Source organism: Misgurnus anguillicaudatus, chromosome 8 (genome assembly GCF_027580225.2).
Source record: "Misgurnus anguillicaudatus chromosome 8, ASM2758022v2, whole genome shotgun sequence".
Lineage (NCBI taxonomy): Eukaryota > Metazoa > Chordata > Actinopteri > Cypriniformes > Cobitidae > Misgurnus > Misgurnus anguillicaudatus.
In genome coordinates this window covers 36,179,944-36,203,217 of record NC_073344.2, presented here as the reverse complement: position 1 = coordinate 36,203,217, position 23,274 = coordinate 36,179,944, and the positions used below count along the sequence as shown (strand labels likewise).

At 41.7% G+C, this 23,274-nt stretch overlaps 1 protein-coding gene across 6 annotated transcripts in view; it reads left to right on the top strand.

Annotated features, from left to right (window-relative positions):
• The window catches only part of dock9b (dedicator of cytokinesis 9b), a 153,186-nt gene extending 130,304 nt beyond the window's left edge, over window positions 1–22,882 (top strand). For all 6 annotated transcript variants that reach the window (XM_073870819.1, XM_073870817.1, XM_073870816.1 and 3 more), the window contains exons 41-53: window positions 280–462; window positions 555–668; window positions 2,034–2,249; window positions 4,066–4,123; window positions 5,073–5,179; window positions 7,198–7,320; window positions 7,456–7,569; window positions 18,281–18,427; window positions 18,682–18,892; window positions 19,966–20,156; window positions 21,057–21,157; window positions 21,278–21,416; window positions 21,704–22,882. In XM_073870819.1, the coding sequence (XP_073726920.1) occupies window positions 280–462; window positions 555–668; window positions 2,034–2,249; window positions 4,066–4,123; window positions 5,073–5,179; window positions 7,198–7,320; window positions 7,456–7,569; window positions 18,281–18,427; window positions 18,682–18,892; window positions 19,966–20,156; window positions 21,057–21,157; window positions 21,278–21,416; window positions 21,704–21,829 (1,830 nt within the window). In that variant the 3' untranslated portion in view covers window positions 21,830–22,882. The remainder of the gene's footprint in view (window positions 1–279; window positions 463–554; window positions 669–2,033; window positions 2,250–4,065; window positions 4,124–5,072; window positions 5,180–7,197; window positions 7,321–7,455; window positions 7,570–18,280; window positions 18,428–18,681; window positions 18,893–19,965; window positions 20,157–21,056; window positions 21,158–21,277; window positions 21,417–21,703) is intronic.
• Window positions 22,883–23,274: the final 392 nt, after the last annotated feature.

The following is a 23,274-nucleotide window of genomic DNA, read 5'->3' as shown; positions in this document are numbered from 1 at the left end:
ACCCTCTTATCCGAAGCAACTTAACAGTGTATTCAAGCTATGCATTTTTATCAGTATGTTTTTCTTGGGAATCAAGCTCACAACCTTTTGTAATGCTAATGCAATGCTCTTCCAACTGAGCTATCTTCATACATCATAATTTAAAGATTATGCTTTTTGTCCTTGCTAAAAAAACAGCATAAAAGTTGGTCCAGGCTGGTTTACAGTATGTTGCGTAAAAGTAGTCTGGTGCTGTTCTTATGTTGGCAAGTTTTAATTCTCTCCATGTTTTTTTTTCAGTTTCCCTGTACGTTTTTTGACGGACGGGCAGATATGTGTGCCTGTCTGTGTTATGAGATTCTGAAGTGCTGTAATTCTAAACTGAGCTCCATACGTAGCGATGCCGCACACCTGCTTTATTTCCTCATGAAGAGCAACTTTGAGTATAGCGGCAGAAAGTCATTCGTCCGGACGCACCTGCAGGTAAGAGAGGGAATAGATCACATAATCGTAGTCTGTATTGTCCGCTATTTGTATGGTGCCTGACATTTTATATGTAATGGTTTTTTTTTCAGGTGGTGATTGCAGTTAGTCAGCTGATCGCTGATGTCATTGGGATCGGTGGCACACGCTTCCAGCAGTCGTTGTCTATCATTAATAACTGTGCCAATAGCGACAAAATCGTAAAGGTAAAGACTCAGAGATGCCCTCGGGTTAACAGACTTCAGTTAATGATGAATAATATAAATCTTACTTTTATTTTAATTTAAAGGACAAGTTCGGTATTTTACACTTAAAGCCCTGTTTTCAGATTGTTTATGATGAAATAGAACGGTTTTGACTGAAATTTCGACATTTGCAGCTGCCCAGAGAATTTTTGGGTGTTTGTGTTTCAGCTCCTACCTTTACAATGCGTTTAATGGTGCACTGGAACAATCCTTTCTAAAATGCATTAAACTTTCGTTTACAAAGACATGAAACTTGTCGAGTGGTCAGGGGTGTTCAATGATATGCTCACACAAAAATACAAAAATCGCGTTAAAAGATGCTTTCCAACAGCTGTTTTAGCATTCGTTGTTAACTTGTGGACCTATTTTTCCAAACGCCCCACACCCGTATATTCTTCCGCTTAGAGCTTGAATAATAGACACTCCAGCCCAGTTGGTGGCGCTAATCCGCCATTGCCAATTGCAAGAATAGAAACAAAGTTCCCGGCGCGGAGTAATACCGTACCTCACAGCACAACTAATATAAGTCAATGGAGTTGGCAAAAACTACGATAAAACCTGTTGGAATGCGTATTTTGCAGCGATTTTTGTTTGAGCATACCAGTGAACACCCCTGATCACTCCGCGAGTCCCACGTCTCTGCAAACGAACGTTTAATGCATTTTAGGAAGGATTGTTCCAGTGCACCATTAAACCCATTCTAAAGGTAGGAGCTGAAACACAAACACCCAAAAATTCTCTGGGCAGCCGCATATGTCGAAATTTCAGTCAAAACCGTTCTATTTCATCATAAACAATCTGAAAACAGGGCTTTAAGTGTAAAATACCGAACTTGTCCTTTAAAACATAATAATGCAAATAAGAGATCTCTGTGTTTGCCACACAACCGTGTTTATCAAAAATCTTAAGATTTTTAATGTTAAAGGAATAGTTCAACCAAAAAAATGAAAATTCTGTCATCATTTACTCTCTCTTATATGTTGTTACAACCTGTATACATTTATTTGTTCTGATGAACACAAAGAAAGATATTTTGAGGAATGTTTGTAACCAAACCGATCAGAGGCCCCATTGACTTCTATAGTATGTGAAAAGAATACAATGGAAGTCAATGGGGCCTCTGTTCGGTTTGGTTACAAACATAAATATCTTCCTTTGTGTTCATCAGAAAAAAGAAATGTATAAAAGTTTGTAACAACATGAGAGTGAGTAAATGATGACAGAATTTTTATTTTGAGTGAACTATCCCTTTAATGGCAAAAAAAATGGAAATCTATATCGTTTTTTTCCTACTTCCCACACACTAAAGACTTCATTTACCCTCAGCACACTGCTTTCCCCTCCGATGTGAAGGATCTGACCAAGCGGATCCGAACTGTGCTGATGGCTACTGAGCAAATGAAGGAACATGAGAAAGATCCGGAGATGTTGGTGGACCTGCAGTACAGCTTGGCCAAATCCTACACTAGCACACCTGAACTACGCAAAACCTGGCTGGACAGCATGGCCAAGATCCACGTGAAGAACGGAGATCTGTCTGAGGTAAGCTGGCGAAAATAGATCTCTGACAAGAATTAGGATAGTTCACCAAAAAAAGTGTCATTATTTACTCACCTTTAAGTTGTTCAAAACCTGATTTAATTTCTTTGTTTGGCTGAATACAAAGGAAGATATTTTTAATATTTTGAATAATGTAACTAAGCAGAACTGGGGCACCATTGACCTCCATAGTAGATAAAATAATACTATGGAAGTGAATGGTGCCCCAGATCTGTTTAATTATTAACATTTTTCAAAATATCTTCAATTTTGTGTACAGGTTTGGAACAATGTGAGGGTAAGCAAATGATCACAAATTTTCATTTTTTGGTGAGCTATCCCTTTAAAGTATCCCTGTTTATCCCTGCCCTCCTCTCAATTATAACAGCTCCACTACCTGATCCACTCGTGACTTTGTCGACACATTGATGTGATTAATTACAACATAATTGTCATGTAGAAATAGTGTGGGTGGTTCAAACGTTAAGCATGTATTTGGTTAGCTGCAGTTTTAAAGGGGTCATATTATGAGATTTTTGAAGATGTAAAAGAAATATTTGGTGTCCCCAGAGTGTGTAAGTTAAGTTTTAGCTCAAAATACTCCCCAGATAATTTATTATAGCATGTTAAAATTGCAAATATGTAGGCCTGAGCAAAAGTGTGCCATTTTGGGGTGTGTCGTTTAAAATGCAAATGAGCTGATGAAATGCAAACACTGATCACAATGATGGTGGTTTGTTGTAATTGAAACTCAATTGTGCTGTCAATTATTTTTTCTTTCTCTCTGCACTTAATGGCAGTGCTATGGTTGGATAGTGCAGATAAAGGGGGTGGTATTATTTTAAACTGTTAAGCGTCGCCGTCCCGAATACGGGACACCTAAGTTTGCATTAATATTGTTGATTAAAATTTTAATCTATCACTACAAACTATATATCGTTGGAAAGGTCTAAGCCTCCAGAATAGACATTTCAACAGTGTTTTATAAAATAAATTATGTAGGGAGAGTAATTGATTCATTTATGAAGAGAGAGTGCCTCAAAAAATTTATTTTCTACTAAATGTCACTGTCCCACCAGCAGGACGACTACATTTACTTCAATGTTTGCATATGAATTCTTATCTAATCATGACAAACTGTATATTGTTTGAAAGCTCCAAGGGTGTAGATTTAACTCAATAGGGTGGGGTGACGCTTAATATTAAAGATGGGGCCCATTGACTTACCATAGTATTTTTTTCCTACTATAAAAAGTCAATGGACCCCATCTTTAAAGTGGACTACTACTTTAAATTATTATGTGTACTAATATATGATTTGAGACAAGCATTGCGCAACTTTAGCAGTTAACACCATTACTGATCATTTTCTCTTAAAGGGGTCATAGCATGAAAATCTGACTTTTTCCATGTTTTAGTGCTATAATTGGGTCCTCAGTGCTTCTATCAACCTAGAAAATGTGATAAAGAGCAACCCAGTAACTTTGTTTGGGTAAGCCATTTTCTCCAACCATGTGAAAAATGAGGTTGTTCAGATTTCGCCTGTTTGTGAGGTAGATAGCAAGGCGAATTAAAGTGGACTACTCCTTTAAGCAAAAACCAGATTTTCACCACAGTCGGGATTTACAGTAAAGCTAAAAGGTTATGTATATTAGATAGCTTCTGGACTGTTTGTAAATATTCACTATTTTTGATGTATTTATCATTTTAAATGTATTAATAATACATTTGGTGGTTTTGTTAAAAGAAAGCTGATTGGAGGATAATGATGACATGCACTGGCTCAATAACATTATCCTGGGATTTTGTTTTTTATTAGGCTGCGATGTGTTACGTGCATGTGGCAGCACTGGTGGCCGAGTACCTGAAGAGAAAAGGTGAGGAATTACAGGGGCGCTATAGAGTTTGTTTGCAGGGATTTTATATACTCAGATGATACAAAGAGCAATTACAAAATCATTGTTTACACATGTTCACGTTATAGCAAACATATTGTATTTAACTTTAAAGGCAGGGTGCATGATTTTTGAAAAACACTTTGGAAAAAGGAGTCGGGCCAAGTACAAAACACACTTGTAGCCAATCAGCAGTAAGGGGTGTGTCTACTAACCGACGATGTTGCCTGTTTGCGCATGTGTGGGGCGGGTGTATCAAAAGAAGGTCCAGATTCGATTGGGGTAGGGGCGTGTTTGTTTAGGTGATTTCAAATATCAACATCGGCTTTCAGAGATCATGCACCCCACTTTTAAAAAGAATGAAGCCTTACTTTATTAGCAAAAAGCTTTAAGTTATTTGGGGAACTGTTCAAATTTTGTTAATTTTTCTCTGCAAATCCAATTAGAAATGTATTGTTTAGTGTATAAATAATATGAGAGTTCATTGGTAAGAGGTAATGCATATATTTGTAGGTAAAAGGTGATTTAACAGTTTTCACCATGCATGAACGCACGCACACAGTGCACGCACACGTGGATACACATACTTCATTAGTATGTTTTGTACAAGGTTCAACTGTATTTTGATTGTATTTTACAATGTGGAGAGAAGTGATAACAACACTTTACTGGGGTCAGGAGAAGTAGATACATGCACATATGCACACAAATCCATGCACACTCACTTATTTAGCACCATGAGGACCATTTACAAATGGGTTTTTATTGGGACCTTGTCTGGTCTTTCTTGCAAAGTAATATTTAATTTTCTTTAAACTTTCCTTATATTAACACCTTAATGTAAAGTGTTAGACTAAAGCGCAAACCTGTTATTAAAATGCTATGATAGAGCTTTTGGGCCTATTTTAAACATATTCGCTCTCCTTTACAGGAATGTTTCGTCAGGGCTGCTCTGCATTTCGTGTGATCACACCCAACATCGATGAGGAGGCAGCCATGATGGAGGACGTGGGCATGCAGGACGTTCACTTTAATGAGGTTCAATTCAACTTTCTCCTTAACACCATGTACATAATCCTTAATCCCATTGTCACATAGACCACACCCACTTACATTAAGCCACGCCTTCACACTCCACATCCAAAATGCACTGAAATGAATTCAAACTGTTTAACAATGTCTATAATAATAACCCGTGGCAGAAAGTCAGATTTCTTATCTAATCAGTAGTAATTGCTCTTCTCCAGTGGGTGTGTTAGTAAAGAACGTCCAGATAATAAATAGATAAGATTTTACTCGTCACTGTGAATAATACGTTTTCACGACAGATCAACTTGAATTTAAGTGAAATGTAGTAATTAGATATCTGTAATGCATACTATGTCATTTTTTGCTTGCAGTTCTGATGATAAGCTAAAACAGGCTTTTTGCATTGATTTGTTTATTTTATTTTTTAATCTGCAGGATTGTGCATTGTAATTAGGGTTGCATAATATATCGACATTATCCAAATATCACAAATGTGAATGTTGCAATATGCATATTGCAATGGTTTGCAATAACTGGATGATTTTAATACTTCAGAAGGTTAAATGAAGTCAAAGTTTTAGCAAAGAGCTCGGCTCTTCACTTTTCATAAAAATGTAAAACATGTAGGTTTGTATACAAATTTTAGCTTTAACCCTCTGGGGTCTAAGGGGGTTTTGGGGGCCTGGAGAAGTTTTGACCTGCACCGACATTTGTGCTTTTTTCAGTTGCTTAAAAACATAATGGCAAAAGTCTCATAAGTACAAACTGGGCTACAATAATATGTGAGCAGCATGTATGTGCATGTTTGTATTTTTGAGAGTAAAATGTTTATGCATGGTTTTTGAAAAAGCAAAAAATTTAAGTCACTGATATAAGGCCATGAAACTCACACTAAACATGTTTTCACGACACGTTTTGAGAACTAAATCTTGTAGTCTAGAATTTTTTTCTAGAATATGATAATTCATCCTGCCTACTCATTCACATGAAACAATATATTGATTTATATTTCGATAACGTTTACATTTTATTTTAGAAATGTAAAGCATTATCCCATCACATATTGTATATCGCATTATGAAGCTAGTTATAGCATATCGTATTTTTCTTTAATATTGTGCAGCTCTAGTTTTAAATTATTGAATGGATTTAAACATGATAAAGTGTTGTAACTATACTACATTCTTACTGCTTGCAGGAAACAACAAAGTACTGAAATAGTAAAAATATGGAGAACTATGTGAATTGTCTAAGGCGATATTCTGCATGCATATTCTGTGTGGATGAGTTATGCATCAAAGCTGAATACTTTGGGATTTGTTCAAATCCCCAACTTTAACTTAGAGCAATAGTAAGATTGATGTTAGCCTTAGCAACCACCACTAATAACATAAAACACTTTAAAGGATTAGTACAAAAAAAATCCAGATAATTTACTCTCCACCACCATGTCATCCAAAATGTTTTTGTCTTTCTTTGTTCAGTCAAGAAGAAATTATGTTTTTTGAGGAAAACATTCCAGGATTTTTCTCACTTTAATGGACCCCAACACGTAACAGTTTTAATGCAGTTTAAAATTGCAACCTTGTCAAAATTGACAATTGTTTCGCTTGATAAAACCCTTATGCCTCGTTTGGGATCATTTAGAGTCCTTTGAAACTGCAATTTTAAAGTGCATTAAAACTGTTAAGTGTTGGGATCCATTAAAGTCCATTAAAATGAGAAAAATCCTGGAATGTTTTCCTCAAAAAACATAATTTCTTCTCGACTGAACAAAGAAAGACATTAACATTTTGGATGACATGGTGGTGAGTAAATTATATGTTTTCATTTTTTTTTAAATGGACTAATCCTTTAAATTAGTAGCTTTGCCTGTGACACGTTTTTGTGGTGAGGTTAGTTTGTTTGCATCATGAACACATGTGGAAAGGGCTTATGTTAAGGCATAACGCAGGTGAAGTGAACAAGTGAGTGTAGTGTGTGAGTCCATGTAATTATAGTCTATATGTGTGTGTGTCTGTATGCAGGAGGTGCTAATGGAGTTGCTGGAAGCCTGTGCCGACGGTTTATGGAAAGCTGAACGTTATGAACTCATTTCAGACATCTACAAACTCATCATTCCCATTTATGAACAACGCAGGGATTTTGAGGTAAAAACACTCACAGTCTGCATGTCACGGGCCGTGCAACTTTAACCCTTAGCAGAATACCGACTGTGCACTCTTTTTCAAAGTGTTGTACACTGAACTATACACAGTATGAATATAGTTTGTGCTTTTGTGTAGAAACTTGCCCACCTTTATGAGACGTTACATCGTGCTTACACTAAAGTGATGGAAGTGATGCATTCTGGGAAGAGGCTTCTTGGGACCTACTTCAGAGTGGCATTTTTTGGCCAGGTAAAACATTGCATAACAGCCCATCAAACACAAAACTCTTTTTTATTTATCCTTTAAATATTCCTGCAAGTTATTCTAAAGGGTTCATACGAGGAATCAAATTATCCTTCCTTTTATCTTCTGAGATAAAAGGGTTCAATGTGCCATGAAAACATATGCTAGTTATTAGAACTCAAAACTTCCTCTAAAGTCCAAAAGGACCATCTTTTGAAAATCTTTGCAGTTCTGACATCCATAGCGTAAAATATTAACATGATACAGCCAACAATAACATTCCTTTAAAGGTGCATTGTGTAACTTTTAGAAGGATCTCTTTACAGAAATGCAATTTAATATACATAACTATATTATCAGTGGTGTATAAATTATTACAAAATTAACTGTATTTTTATTACCTTAGAATGAGACTTTTTATCTACATACACTCCTTACATGGAATTCGCACTTTTGCGCTACCATGTTTCTCAGTAGCCCTTAATGGACAAACTGTTCTGTAGAACACGTGATTTGTCACTACGTTTTCGCAGACGATGACGTGTTTGTCCTGTGGCGGCTACTGTAGCTTCTCTATTTGTTTCGAAAGGGCGGCCTAAGCTGTGGACTAAACCATTGGTTGCAATTCACAATCTTACCACTAGATGCCGCTAAAAATCTACACAGTGGACCTTTAAAACGTATTTGCTGTTGAGAACGTCTCGGTTACGTATGTAACCCTCGTTCCCTGAAGGAAGGGAACGGAGACGTCACGTCGTGACCGACGAATTGGGAACCGCTTCGCGGGTGACCTATCTACTTCGAGAACTATCAGAAACGCCAATGAACTTGGCATGCAGGTATTTGCATAATGCCGGCGCCGCCCCACCAGGTGCGAATATAAGGCGCAGGTGCATAATACCAAATCAGCTATATTATTGCTGAGAAGCCGAGCAACAGTGCCCGGCCTGAAAACAGCAATGGAACAGCAAACTGTGGCGACGGGACGTGACGTCTCCGTTCCCTTCCTTCAGGGAACGAGGGTTACATACGTAACCGAGACGTTCCCTTTCAGTCGGTCACTACGACGTCACGTCGTGACCGACGAATTGGGAATCCCTACCAAAACGCCACTGCAGCTGAACCCTTCCAGTGCCTGCAAAAGCCCTCCGCCCTCCACATAAAGGGGCGGAACCTAAGGCGAAATGCAGAAGGCCGGTCACTACCTGTTCCTTAACCCACGATAGTGAAGCAGCGAACTGGGGAAGCGTCTAAACTGAGCGGAGCTAGAACACTGCGGAAGCCATCCCCTAAGAAGGTTAAATGGATGACATAAATATATGAAACAACCGACAGGTTGCTCAAAAAAGTCTCTGAACAATACATGGTATGCCGAGAGATGCAGAGCAGGCTCTGCTAAGGAAAAACGTGGAGGATTAGAACCCCACGGACTATACACACAAATGAACCCCACGTAGGGGACAAATGATGACGCCTAGCCTACACAGGTTTACAGAAAATACATCAGTGATAGGTTGACAGCGGATGCTCCGCAACACCAGCTATCAGGGCGGTGGAGGAGAGGCAAAAACAGTTTTTGAGACGTTTTTGCCCCGATGGCCTTCCATATTGATGCAAATGTACAGCACCAAAATAGAGGCTCCAAGCCGACACACGAGCCGACCCTCGGCATTCTTAACTAGTTAGTAGAAAGAACCCGAGTGGAAACCGGTTCGACACAAACACTATAGAATCTTGTGAACGTATTAGGTGTCGCCCAGCCTGCAGCTCTACAAATATCTGTTAGCGAGGAACCGCGAGCCAGTGCCCAAGATGATGCCACACTGCGTGTAGAGTGAGCACGTAAATTAAATGGACAAGGCACATTCTGCTTTTGATATGCAAGGGCTATAGTATCCACAATCCAATGGGACATCCTCTGCTTGGTGACAGTTTTTCCTTTCTGCTGACCACCGTAACACACAAAGAGCTGATCTGAGGTCCTAAAACTTTGCGTCCTGTCTATATACACACGTAGTGCACGAACAGGGCATAACAAAGCCATGGCTGGGTCTGCCTCCTCCAAAGGCAGGGCTTGTAGGTTCACCACTTGATCTCTGAAAGGAGTGGTGGGAACTTTGGGCACAAAGCCCAAGGGTCTCAGTGTTACGCTGGATGCAGCCGGCCCGAACTGAAGGCACGAATCATCGACCGAAAATGCATGAATATCCCCTATCCTCTTAACAGAAGCCAAAGCAAGGAGAGTTAATGTTTTCATAGTAAGAAATTTAACACTCACACTATGGAGAGGCTCAAATGGGGCTTCCTGGAGTGATTTCAGCACCAAGGACAGGTCCCAAGGAGGAATAGAGGGAGGACGCGAAGGATTCAGTCTTCGAGCGCCTCTGAGAAATCTAATGACCAGGTCGTGCTGACCCACTGTTCTACCGTTTACGGGTGAATGGTGAGCTGATATCGCAGCGATATCGACCTTAATAGTGGATGGTGACAGCCTATTCTCCAAACGACGCTGGAGATACAAAAGCACAACACTAATCGGGCATTCTCGGGGGTTTTCACTTCAGGAAGAACACCAGTCGACAAACAGGTTCCATTTAAGCGCGTAAGCCTGTCTCGTAGACGGCGCTCGCGCAGCAGCAATAGTGTTAGATACCTCTTGCAGTAAATCACTCACATCCTCCGTGCCCCGTCCAGAGACCACACATGGAGGTTCCACAGGTCGGGGCGCGGGTGCCATAATGTGCCCTCTTGTTGAGAAAGAAGGTCCTTCCTCAGGGGAATCTTCCACGGAGGGGCTGTCGCGAGGAGAGAGAGTTCTGGAAACCAACTCCTGGTTGTCCAATACGGTGCCACCAACAGCACGCTCTCCTCGTCCTCCCGGATTTTGCATAGGGTTTGCGCAATGAGGCTCACCGGAGGGAACGCGTATTTGCGCATGTTTCGCGGCCAGCTGTGTGCCAATGCATCCACGCTGAGCGAGTCGTCGGCTAGTGAATAGAACAGGCGACAATGGGTCGTCTCTGGGGAAGCAAACAGATCTATCTGCGCTTTGCCGAAACGTCTCCAAATCTGCTGAACCGCAATGGGGTGGAGCCGCCATTCGCCGGGACACGCAGCCCGAGAGAGCGCATCCGCCTCTACATTGAGCGTGCCCGGGATGTAAATGGCACGAAGAGACCTCAAATTCTTCTGACTCCAAGTGAGGAGGTGACGGGCGAGATGCGACAGGTGACGCAAGCGTAAACCGCCTTGACGATTGATGTACGCCACGGTCGCAGTGTTGTCTGTTCGAACTAATACATCTTTGCCCCGTAACTCGTTGCTGAAACGGACGAGCGCAAGATATACAGCCCACATTTCCCGGTAGTTTATGTGCCAATGCAGCTGGGGTGTCGTCCAGACCCCCGAAGCCGCAAGCCCATCGTACGTGGCCCCCCACCCCGTGTCTAAAGCATCTGTGCATACTATCGCATGCTTGGAGACCTGTCTCAGAGGCACACCGGCTCGGAGAAACGCACGGTCTAACCACGGAGTGAAAGTGCGACGACACGCAAGTGTAATGATAACACGGTGAATGCCGCACAGCCACGCTCTCCTCAGGACTCGATCGTGAAGCCAATGCTGAAGCGGTCGCATATGAAGCAGTCCGAGCGGAGTTACAGCTGCGGCTGCTGCCATATGCCCCAAAAACTTCTGAAATTGTTTCAGCGGGACCGCGCTCTTGCTCTTGAATGTATTCAGGCAAGTCAGAATCGACTGTACACGCGCTTCTGTTAGACGAGCTGTCAAATCGATCGAGTCCAGTTCCATACCGAGAAAAGAGATTCTCTGCACGGGGCAAAGCTTGCTCTTATCCCAGTTGACCCGAAGACCCAAACGATCGAGGTGTTTTAAAGTTAAATCTCTGTGATCGCACAGCGTCTGATGTGTTTGAGCTATTATTAGCCAATCGTCCAAATACGCGAGAATGCGCACACCTCTCTCTCTCAGGGGTTTTAAAGCCCCCTCCACTACTTTGGTGAATACACGGGGCGACAGAGAGAGCCCGAATGGGAGGACTTTGTACTGGTATGCTCGCTCCTCGAACGCAAAGCGGAGAAACGGCCTGTGCCGGGGGAGAATCGACACGTGAAAGTACGCGTCCTTCAGGTCGATAGATGCGAACCAACCGTTTGGACGAATGCATGGAAATATGCGTTTGGGCGTCAGCATTTTGAACGGCATTCTGTGAAGTGCACGGTTCAGTGAACGCAGGTCCAGGATCGGTCGTAAGCCGCCGCTTTTCTTGGGTACAATAAAGTAAGGGCTGTAAAACCCCGACCTCATCTCGGCTGGAGGGACCGGCTGGAACGCGTCTTTCACCAATAAGACAGCGATCTCCGCACGGAGGACGTGCGCATCGGCAGCTCTCACCGTAGTGAAACGAACGCCGGAGAATTTGAGGGGACGCCGGGCAAATTGGATCGCATAGCCGAGACAAATCGTGCGTAAAAGCCAACGCGACGGGCTGGGAAGCTGTTCCCACGCCCCCAGATACTGTGCGAGGGGGACTAAAGGCACGATCGGTGTACCCGCGGCGGGCGCAACGGAGGTGATCGCCGGTGTGTGCGTGACGGCCGCACCGACAGCAGTGTTGTGTGTGATAACACTCACCTGAGTCCGTTGCTGGGTGGTTGAGTAAGGGAGGCTCTGCTGAAGACACCTCACACCACTCGATGCACCCTCTGGCGACGGAGGAGGGAGACGATGGGTTATGAGCCCGTAGCTGTCTCCTACCGCCTGAGAAGTTGGAGAGCGCGGTGGGGTTATGAGCCCGTGCGTCGCTCTCGTTCTCCTCTGATGAGTCGGAAAACGAGGGGGGGTTATGAGCCCGCTCGTGTCTCCGGCGCTAATCTGAAGACCTAGAGATGGAAGTGGAATTCGCTCTTTCTGTGAATTTGTGGGTGCCGACTGAAAAGTCGGCGGAACAGAAAAATGAAACAAAAGATTCCCCAACCGGCCCTCCTCCGGTGGGGGGAGTGGTGCCTTCACCATCTCCCGAAGAGCGATCCCCTCCATCTCTAGGTCGCCCGTCTCAGGGCCGCTTTGATCTTCTTTTTCCACCCTTTGAAGCGGGCGGGGCGGGCTGCTGACGACTGGTTCCTCGCTTCTTAGAAGAGCCCCGGGGAGGAACGGAGGCGGCCGCCGCAGGACGCCCTCGGCGAGGAGCAGGCTGAGGCGCCGACGTGGATGGGGCAGGCGCAGGACGCTTCCGACGTGGCATGATCTGAGCGATGGCCTCAGTCTGCTTCTTGGCCGCGGAGAATTGCTGCGCAAACTCCTCGACCGTCTCGCCGAACAGGCCGGTCTGGGAAACCAGAGCATTCAGGAGCCGGGTTTTATCGGCGTCCTTCATGTCCGCCAGACACAGCCAGAGATGGCGTTCCTGGACTACCAGGGTAGACATCGCACGCCCGACGGCGCGTGCGGTGACCTTGGTCGCACGAAGCGCCAGATCCGTAGCCGCATGCAGTTCAGAGAACTCCGCCGAGTCGTGACCTCCCGCGTGCAGGTCCCTCAGAGCCTTAGCCTGGTGAACCTGCAGCAATGCCATGGCATGCAGGGCAGAGGCTGCCTCCCCACAAGCCTTGTAAGCAGCACCGGACAGCGCCGAAGACTGCTTACAGGCCCGTGAGGGGAGAGTAGGCTGGTCCCGCCAGGAGGAAGCGACACCGGCCGGACACAACTGCATCGCGACCGGGCGCTCCACTGACGGGATACCAGTGTACCCCTTGGCATCTCCACCCTCGAGAGAGGTGAGAGGTGAAGGCTGATACGGCCGGTTCCGGGCGGAAAACAGGGTTTTCCACGACCGCGTCAGCTCTTCATGCACCTCGGGGAAGAAAGGCACCGGGGGCGAGGACTGAGAAGCCCTGGCACCCCCGAAGAACCAATCATCGAGGCGGGACGGTTCAGGTGGGGGAGGTTTAGTCCACTCCAAGCCGACCGCCTCCGCCGCCCGAGCGAGCATGGCTGCCATCTCAGGGTCAAACGCAGGACCCGCAACCTGGCCCGAAGGCGGGAGCGGATCCGGATTGACGTCCGAGGCTGACAACCCCCCCTCCGACGTTATGGTGGACATCGCATCAGGTGGAGGCTCGACAGAGCGCGAGGACACCGTAGAACACGGGCCGCTCGTCTCCATCGGGACCTCCGCTGGCAACGGATCAGGGCGCTGGGAGCTGCTGGACGAACCAGCAGACCGACCCAGAACCGTTATACGGAGATCATCCTTCGCAAGTCTGGTAACTGCGCCCTTAGCAGTATCAGACTTGGAAGGCAGGGGCCGTTGCCGGAGGAACGACACCCGTCTCCGCAAATCCGCCATAGTCATGCCCTTGCAGACGGAGCATGAACTATCACGCAACGCTGCCTCTGCGTGCTGGAGCCCCAGACACGAAAGACAACGCTTGTGGCCATCCTGGGGGGCGATGAACACACCGCATCCAGAAACGGAGCACGGACGGAAATCCATCTTTAAAAAGACGACCCCGACCGTGACACGAATGAGTGGCTGTCTTTAAAAAGACACAAAGCTCAAACGTGCTTCTCTTTCAGGGAAATCACTCTTTTGTGCGAGCTGGTGAAACACACAGGGAGAGGCAAACGCACTCACTCGAACTCAAGTCCTAAAAAAAGAGACAGAGAGAGAGAGAAAGGGTGGAGAAAACACTGCGAGCCTCCGCTGAGGTGTCTTTGCCCAACCAACTTCAGCAAGCTGAGATTTTTTCTTTTCCCTCTTAGAGACAGGATCTACGAAGATCAGTTTAAACAGCTTCTCGAGAGCAGATGTCTGCCGGCTTCGAAGCAATAAAGCTGATTTGGTATTATGCACCTGCGCCTTATATTCGCACCTGGCGGGGCGGCGCCGGCATTATGCAAATACCTGCATGCCAAGTTCATTGGCGTTTCTGATAGTTCTCGAAGTAGATAGGTCACCCGCGAAGCGGTTCCCAATTTGTCGGTCACGACGTGACGTCGTAGTGACCGACTGAAAGGGAACCTTGGCCCACCCACTCGGGATAATGTAGTAAGGATGCATAAACATAGATATTATTATTTCTAAACACCAAAATGAAAAGGTTCAGAATGTTTGCCAAATCTTTGTTCCTGACTGTTTAAAGCACCTGCCGCACCCTTGCCGCCCTTATCTCTATCAAAACATGTTTGGGCATCCAAACACACATCAGCACTAATGCTGAACCAACATTTTGTGTCCAATGGCAAACAGGGGGAGTATCTTGTTTGGTGCTGTCAGGGGCAAAGAAATTGCACGTAGATAATAAAATGATGACAGAAATTAAACTTGGACCATAAAGAAATTAAGATAGAATTTATGATGCAACCCCCATAAAAATGTAATTTATAAAAATGCATATAAGAGATCCTATTTGCATGATTAATCTGACCTGCATGAATCCTGTTTAAAGCATGTCCAAGGCATTGTGGGTCTCAGTTAATCTTTCTTTTCTGTTTTCTTTTCTGTCCTAAGGCTGCGGTAAGTTTTGTTGTGAATAAAGTGTGTGTGTGTTGTGTGTGCTGTCTTACTCATTTACACTCAGACAAAGCTTTGCTTTGTGACCGTAATGGTCTCAAAATCTCTGCTTATTTGCCTGCATGCCTAATGTGTTTAGGTCAGAAGTTGAGGACACGTTTCTCTGTGTGCCGCTAACATCCTACCGTCCATCAATCTTTAAACAGATAACATATCTCCTCATCTGTACATCCTGTCATTACTTCATCCTCATTGAGCTAGGCAGCTATCTGGCAGGTTTTGTTTACTATAGAAGCCAATTTGAAATGGGTTCGGACAATAAAAATGAACCAGGCAAAATTTTCCGAGCTCTTTTGCCATACAATGTGTCCATAAACCATAAGGAAGCAATGTGATTTTATGGCTTACGACGTTTCAACTCGAGAAGCCCGGTGAATGCTAAATCCTGACATCTCCAAAGCCATCTCCAACAAACAGATAAGGGATTATTAAAGGACCGAAGGATGAGCATTTTCTAAAAGAGACAAGATCTTGCTGGTCTGTGTCTTTTATATGAAAGTTTGCATTCATATTCTGGGTGTGCGAACTCTTAATTTTCACCTGTGTGATGTTGAGGTTTGTTTATTTAGTTTTAAATTCATAACACAACAGTAAATGCATCAGTGTTGGGGAAAGTTACTTTTAAAAGTAATGCATTACAATATTAAGTTACTTCCTAAAAAAAGTAACTAATTGCGTTAGTTACTTTTCATGAAAAGTAATACTTACGTTACTTTTAAGTTACTTTTGCGATACTTTTTCTTACTTGGCAGAGGCTTAATCTCTTTCAGACCTAGGTGTTTTTTATGACTTCTGCAATCAGAAATTGCATATTTCCATCGCAAAAATGTCAAGTTCTGGTCTGCCATCTTTTTTTCTGACTCAAACGTTCCTGCTCAGGCGCGCACGCATAAAGTGCGTAATTCTAAGGGCCTGTTTACACGTGAATGCTCGAGGGTGAAAACGTAAAAATATTTTATCGGATGTGCCTTTCATTTACACGGCGACGGCGTTTTGGGGGCTTAAAAACGCAAAAAAGTGAAACCACCCTCCAGAGTGGAAATCTTTAGACGCATTCTTGTCTAAAGAGTAAGAACGCAAAAGTCTGCTCACGGTGGCTCTTGTCGCGTACGCGTTTACGTCACATGCCCCAGTTCAGGAAAATAACAACAAACATGTCAGATTATTTCCATACGTCCGACCTTTAAGTTGCCATAGCAGCTCTGATAAATATACAAGACTCTTTCCAGCAGTTGTACGAAATATTCACAGCTAGTATTACTGATCAGAGAAGGCACATTAATTACCTTAGATAAACTGTTGATGCGGCAATTCGTCTGAGGCAAACCAGGCGGCTTTGACAAGACCTGGGAGAACCAGGAAGAAGGTTGTACGCAGGCACATGGACTTGGTGTGTTGTGTGTCAGTGCTTCACATTGCCACCTAGCCGCCTGGAATGCATACTACATCGAATATCACACACTTTTGCGTCACCATATGCGCGCAGATTTCCCCCTCAAAACGCTTGTATATACGCGGAATTAAAAGTGATAACGTAACGCCACTTTTGCGGTTTCTTTTCAGATTGTTTCCATGTAAACGTAGCCTAAGTGACAACACTTTTTATTATTATTATTTTTTAAAATCTAATTAATTAAACTGAAAAGTAACTCAAATTACTTTTTAAAAAAGTAACTCAAATATTAGTGTGTACATTTATAAAGTAATGCGTTACTTTACTCGTTACTTCAGAAAATTAATATTATTATTACGTAATGCATGCATTACCCCAACTCTGAAATGCATTTTGGTGCGTTCACACCAGACTCGGTAGAGGCGGCAAGCGTGAGTGATTTACATGTCAATGCAAAGACGCAAATAGGCATCCTGTGGCACAGCAAGCGTGAATGACGCGCGATCCACTCAAAGTGAAAATTCTAAATTTTGGCGGATTTTCGTGCCGTGTTAACCATTCAGGAGCTTGCTCTAGCAGTGACGTGATTACATATAGCGAGCGGAGGCAGAAAAACAAAACAGCAATGGAGGACAGTCACCGCAATACGAGACATCTTCGTACTTTTATAGGAATTAAAAGGATCTTAAGGAGGTCGAACACTCGTTCAATTTGAGCTATATAAGCCCCTCCCTTGATGCGAATTTACGTGTGAATGTCTCGAATGACTACAATTTCATGCACGAATGAAGCAAGTACACTCAAAATGTTTAAGCGTCCAATAACGCGCGAATAGTGCGTTTTTGCCGCCTCTTCTGCATCTGGTGTGAACGCACAGTAAGGGATGTGCAATACTGCATACTACATTTCTTAAATCGACTAGTCCAGTTGTCTAGTTAGTGTAATACTCGCATGCAATTAAGTTTTACAAGAATCAGATGAGGCATAGTTATTTGGCGCAGTTTATTTTCTTCAAGACTTTCCTTCAAAAATGAAATGTTTGGGACAATTGTCAGCGGTTGTGTGCGGGGCTTTTCCTATGATGATGTCACTCTAGAGGAGAATCTGAAACGGGTCATTTGAAGAAACTGCATTAAAATGGTCAAGAAATGGTTCCTAGCTGTCACTGGGGCAGTACCCTTTTAAAAAGTACACTTTTGCACCTATTGAGTTTATATTAGTATTTGAAAGGTACATATTTTTACAGAAGACTTCATATCTGTCCCTAAATTGTACATATTAGGGCCTTTTTAAAGGTTACCTAACCCTAGTCCATCCTTAGTATGCATGTACACGAAATGTACTACAATGGTTGTATTAAATGGTACACATCAGGACCTTTTTAAAGGTTATCTACCCCAATGACAGCTTGGGACCATTTTTGTGACTATTTATTTGATAGTGTAGGCTGGTTGTTTGTTTACACACACACTGGTGTTCAAGTACATTAAAAAAGTGAATTTTTTATAGTAGGTCCCCTTTAAAAAACACTCAGATAGATAAATAAAATGCAAAGGTCCCACAATGCATTTTTAAAAGTTGAACCATGTTAATTTGGTGATTTTTAGTATCACTGCTAAAAGATGAAATAATTAAAAAAACATCCATCAAGTCCATCCCTCGTATGCATGTACCGCACACACAAATGTACTATTACACACATTGTGACAAAGACACTTTGTGTGTTTTAGGGTTTCTTTGAAGATGAGGATGGAAAGGAATACATCTATAAAGAACCAAAATTTACTCCTCTCTCAGAGATCTCCCAGCGCCTCCTCAAACTTTATTCGGACAAGTTTGGCCAAGAAAATGTCAAAATGATCCAGGACTCTGGCAGGGTGAGCAAAACACTTCTGTTTTATCAAAAAGCACAATCAACTACTGTGTACAGTGACTGTAATCTGTTGACATGTATACACACATATACACAACGATCTTCACGTCATAGTTGAGATAAAACAATATTTATACGCATATGAAACACCTTCGACCTACTGTACCCAGACAAGAATACTGTTTATTCATAAATTTATCTGCATTTTATTGCTATTCACGTAAACTGTATACCACTATCTTCTCCCACCTGTCTCAGGTAAACCCTAAAGACCTGGAGGCAAAGTTTGCCTACATCCAGGTGACGCACGTGACCCCGTACCTGGAAGAGAAGGAGCTGGAGGAGAGAAAGACAGACTTTGAGAGGAGCCACAACATCCGGCGCTTTGTGTTCGAGACGCCGTTTACGGAGTCGGGCAAGAAACATGGTGGTGTCGAGGAACAGTGTAAACGCAGGACTGTCCTCACTAGTGAGTGGGAATCTGAAATGCTGTCCTACTGTACAAATACCATTTTTCCCTACAGTTTGGTTTCTGCATTCCTGCTAATGCTAATATGACATATTACATGTTCAAATATCAGTTCATATATGGCAGCATTATAGTATATGCGGTAATACACATATTACACAGTTTTTAGAGGATGTATACAAGCAGGGTAATGCACAGCCAATCTATACAGGGTAATATAATTTTATGAACAAATGTCCTTGGGCCTTGGCCTGTAACTATTTTTTATAAATACATTATAGTTTTTATCTTCCATTAGTAATCCCGTGATTGTAAATCATGGAATGCAGTTATGCGCAGTAACAATTTTAATAAATGAGCTGTTCTTAATTTTAGGTTAAGCATTATTTTAGATCATGTCATTTAAAGAGCACCTATTGTCCAATTCACATTTTTACATTTCCTTTGGTGTGTAAGTGTGTTTTAGTACATGTTAACGATATGCAAAAGGTACAAACCCCAAAGTAAACGATGACCAGAGTTATCGTCTCCTACGTAAATCTCTTTTCTTGGACTACAACAAACACACGGATTGTAGACAAAGTGATGTAAACAACACTGACATTCCCATAATTCCTTCCGCTTCGGACTCAGCCTGTAAATTAACTCCTGTAAGCATTGCATTGTGCGCGAATCTTTCAAACATGATAAGGAGTGTCACATTGCCGGCTGACGTCAGAGGTATTCAGGCCAATCACAACGTACAGATTAGCTGGCTAATAAGGGACACAGAGCTTTTCAAATCCGTGCGTTTCAGGAAGAGAGTGAAATTTGGAGCTACAAAATGTACTGTATGTTGAAAATAATGTGTCTTTTTAACCATAAACCACGTGAATACACAAAATAATGTTGGTTTTTAGCAATGAAATACTGTAGGTGCTCTTTAAAAGTTAAACTCGGGTCTGACCATTAGGAGCTTTTTCTTCTGAATGCAAATAACTGCAAGTTAAACCTTCAAGCCTAATTAGACTTCAGCTAGGAACTGCATCTGTGACATTTATTTTATGCTTATAGATTCTCTATCTGCATTTCAGCCACTCACTGTTTCCCATATGTCAAGAAGAGGATAGCAGTGATGTATCAGCACCACACAGACCTGAGCCCCATCGAGGTGGCCATAGACGAGATGAGCGGGAAGGTTGCAGAACTACGCGCTCTTTGCGCTGCCAGTGAGGTCGACATGATCCGACTTCAGCTCAAATTACAAGGGAGCGTCAGTGTACAGGTGTGTGTGTGATGCATAAAGCTCAAAAACATCAAATGCATTATTGCCTATATATATATATATATATATATATATATATATATATATATATATATATATATATATATATATATATATAAGTACATGTTAACGATATTTATATATTATTTATATATATAATTTTTTTTTATTTTTTTGTGGAAAAAATGTATTAGCATTTTTTTTGTTTTTTTACTTTTTATTTTTTTTATCAAATTGTCAATAAAAAAAGAGAAAAAAGTTGTCACACCACAGCTCCAGCACCACAGTTCCTGCTTATTCCAACAATTTTTTATTGTTTACATTTTTTTAATTGTAAATTAGTTTAACATTATTTTTACATTTTTAAAATTTATTTTTCTTTTTCATTAAATGTATTAAAAATGTAATGCAAAATGTTTAGCTTGGTTTCAAAACCTAATGAGCTACCGTCAGTAAGTAGGTTACATTTTTGACAAAAGCTGTAAATTAGCTGTGAATCTGTGTTAACTAGACTCCAACACAAAAATTTTGACAAGAGAAAAGCTAGTTAATAGGGAACAAATCTCTCCTCTAAAAATAACGTCACATCTTATTACAATCTATTGCTACATTTAAAAGTTAAATGCCAGCTAGCTGAAAAAAAAGAAACAATAGTGTAGTGTTGACTGTGTTGCCATGAAATGATGGTTGACCATCACTACCATCGCGGGTCTTGTTTTTATACGTCTTGTTATAGGAGTGAACTTTTTAGACGGTCCCTTACCCACCACTTTTAATAATGGCATTTGGCAGATGCTTCGTATATATTGCACTTTAAATTAATCCACTGATCTTTATGACCTCTGATTCTTCCAAAATTCAAGAGCTCAGACATTTGAATAAATATTTATTTCTCTTCAGGTCAATGCTGGGCCACTTACATATGCCAGAACGTTTCTTGATGATGCCTGCGCCAAAAAATACCCAGATAACAAAGTCAAACAGCTGAAAGAAGTCTTCAGGTATATAAACACCATCTGCTTTCATCTGCGAAAGCAATGAATGTCACGTCAGAGACTAGGAAATGTCTTCTTTCCTTTTCTGTGTGCATGGCTAATGTGCATGTATATTTGTGCATACAGGCAGTTTGTGGAAGCGTGTGGACAGGCGCTGGCTATAAATGAAAGATTGATCAAGGAGGACCAGCACGAATATCATGATGAGATGAAGGCCAGCTACAAAGATCTGGCCAGAGAGCTTTCCCAGATCATGCATGAACAGGTAAATAAACTAAACATTTATTCTTTCCAATCGGTGTATATATGTGGTGGTTATTTGGTTCAAATATATAAGAGTCATTGTCACTGTCCATAGATTAAGAGAAACCTCATTAATATGAATGTTTGGTTTGTGTTTTACTCTTCATGACAATCCTTCTCTTTCTCTTTTATGCCGGCCCATAGATCGGATGGTAATGCAGCTTAAAATGTATCATCTTATCTCTAAAAGAATAGTTTTAATCTTCAAATGTCAGTTTCAAATGCTCTTCCTCACTCTTTTTCTAACAGATCTTTACTGTGGAAGGCGGGACTAAGAGCGCATTGTCTGATTCGCTGCACATTTTCAATGCCATCAGTGGCACGCCCAGCGGCACCACCCTGCATGGCATGCCTAGCTCCGCCTCCTCCGTGTGATCTCTCACCCCTGGCCTTAAACCTAGATGAATGCATAAAGGCATAAAAACTACGAAAGAACAAAGAAAAATAGTATTTATTCGTCACCGGGTCTTTCCTTCTCTTCTTGACTTGGACAAAGTTTACACATTCCTGTATGGATTGCCTATCGATCAGCATCCAGGACAATGGGATTGAACACGTGTGTCATGTGCTTGGAATGGCCAGATGCAATTCTCATGTGACTTGATGGATTGAAGGAAGGCACATGTTTTTCCTAAGGATTTTTTTGCAACCAGATTTAAGCATTAAAAAACGGCATTTTACTTTCACATTCCTTCATTTCTCTCTTCCCATATACTCTGTTTCTCCAATCTTTAAATTTGTTGCTCTGTCCTGAGAGGGAGGATGTGACATCACTTCCTCTGACTGGAGTAATTATATTAAATATAAATATTTAGTGTACCAGGAAGTTTGAGCTTTACTGTACAGAAAATACCCACGATCACCTGAGCCACTCAAACTTCTGAAGCTTTCCACACTTGTCCTTGTTTGTTTCCATAGAGGTGTTATCATAAATCAAGAAACAAGTGCTGTTTCTTTGTAGAAGAGTGCAATAATATTTTATTTTGTCCTGCTTTTGTTTTCTTAAGATCTCTTGCCAAAGTGGGAAGGGTAGATGTGAAATACAATATATACCGTACACTGAAAAAAAAATATTTATTCAATTTACTCAATTTTTTTAAGGTAAGTCATTGCAATTAATTTATTTAAGCTACATTTAAACAAAAGTTTTTTATTTTATTTTATTTTTCTAATTTTTTGTTTAAATGTAGCTTAAATAAATTGATTGCAACCTACCTTAAAAATATTGAGTACATTGAATGAATCATTTTTTTTCAGTGGACAAAAGACATGAACACATTTTTATAGCCTTTCTGTAATGTTTGTTTTAATGTTCATGTAAATTGTTTTATACATATATTGGTTTTAAATATGCGGGGGGTATTTTTATTTAAAAATGTCACCACTCTGGAAAGATATTCATGTCCCCAAATAAAATGTATTATCTTACATCGTTTTTTTGGGGTTTTCATTTAAAGTTATGAGTGTTGAGTCTAAACACGCTGACACGCACAGATAGGTTTTAAAAAACGTATCAGATTTGAATTCCTTATTCTTTAAAAAAAAATGATATAATATTTATTACAGTGCACTTTATCATTTCCGACACAAACCAAGATCCTTACTGTATAAAGTTCATTAGGAAGTTACTGTTTTTCTTCATCTTCAGTTTACAGCCTGCCACATTGATCCTACTTCAGATTATGAGGCCTTTAGAGGGAAATCAATATCAATTGCATGTCATTAATCATCTCTGCCATATTTAAAGCTCTTAACACATTGTTTAGAGAGAATTTGAATATATTTGAGTATAGAATTGTAATATTTGCCTACAGTTTTGT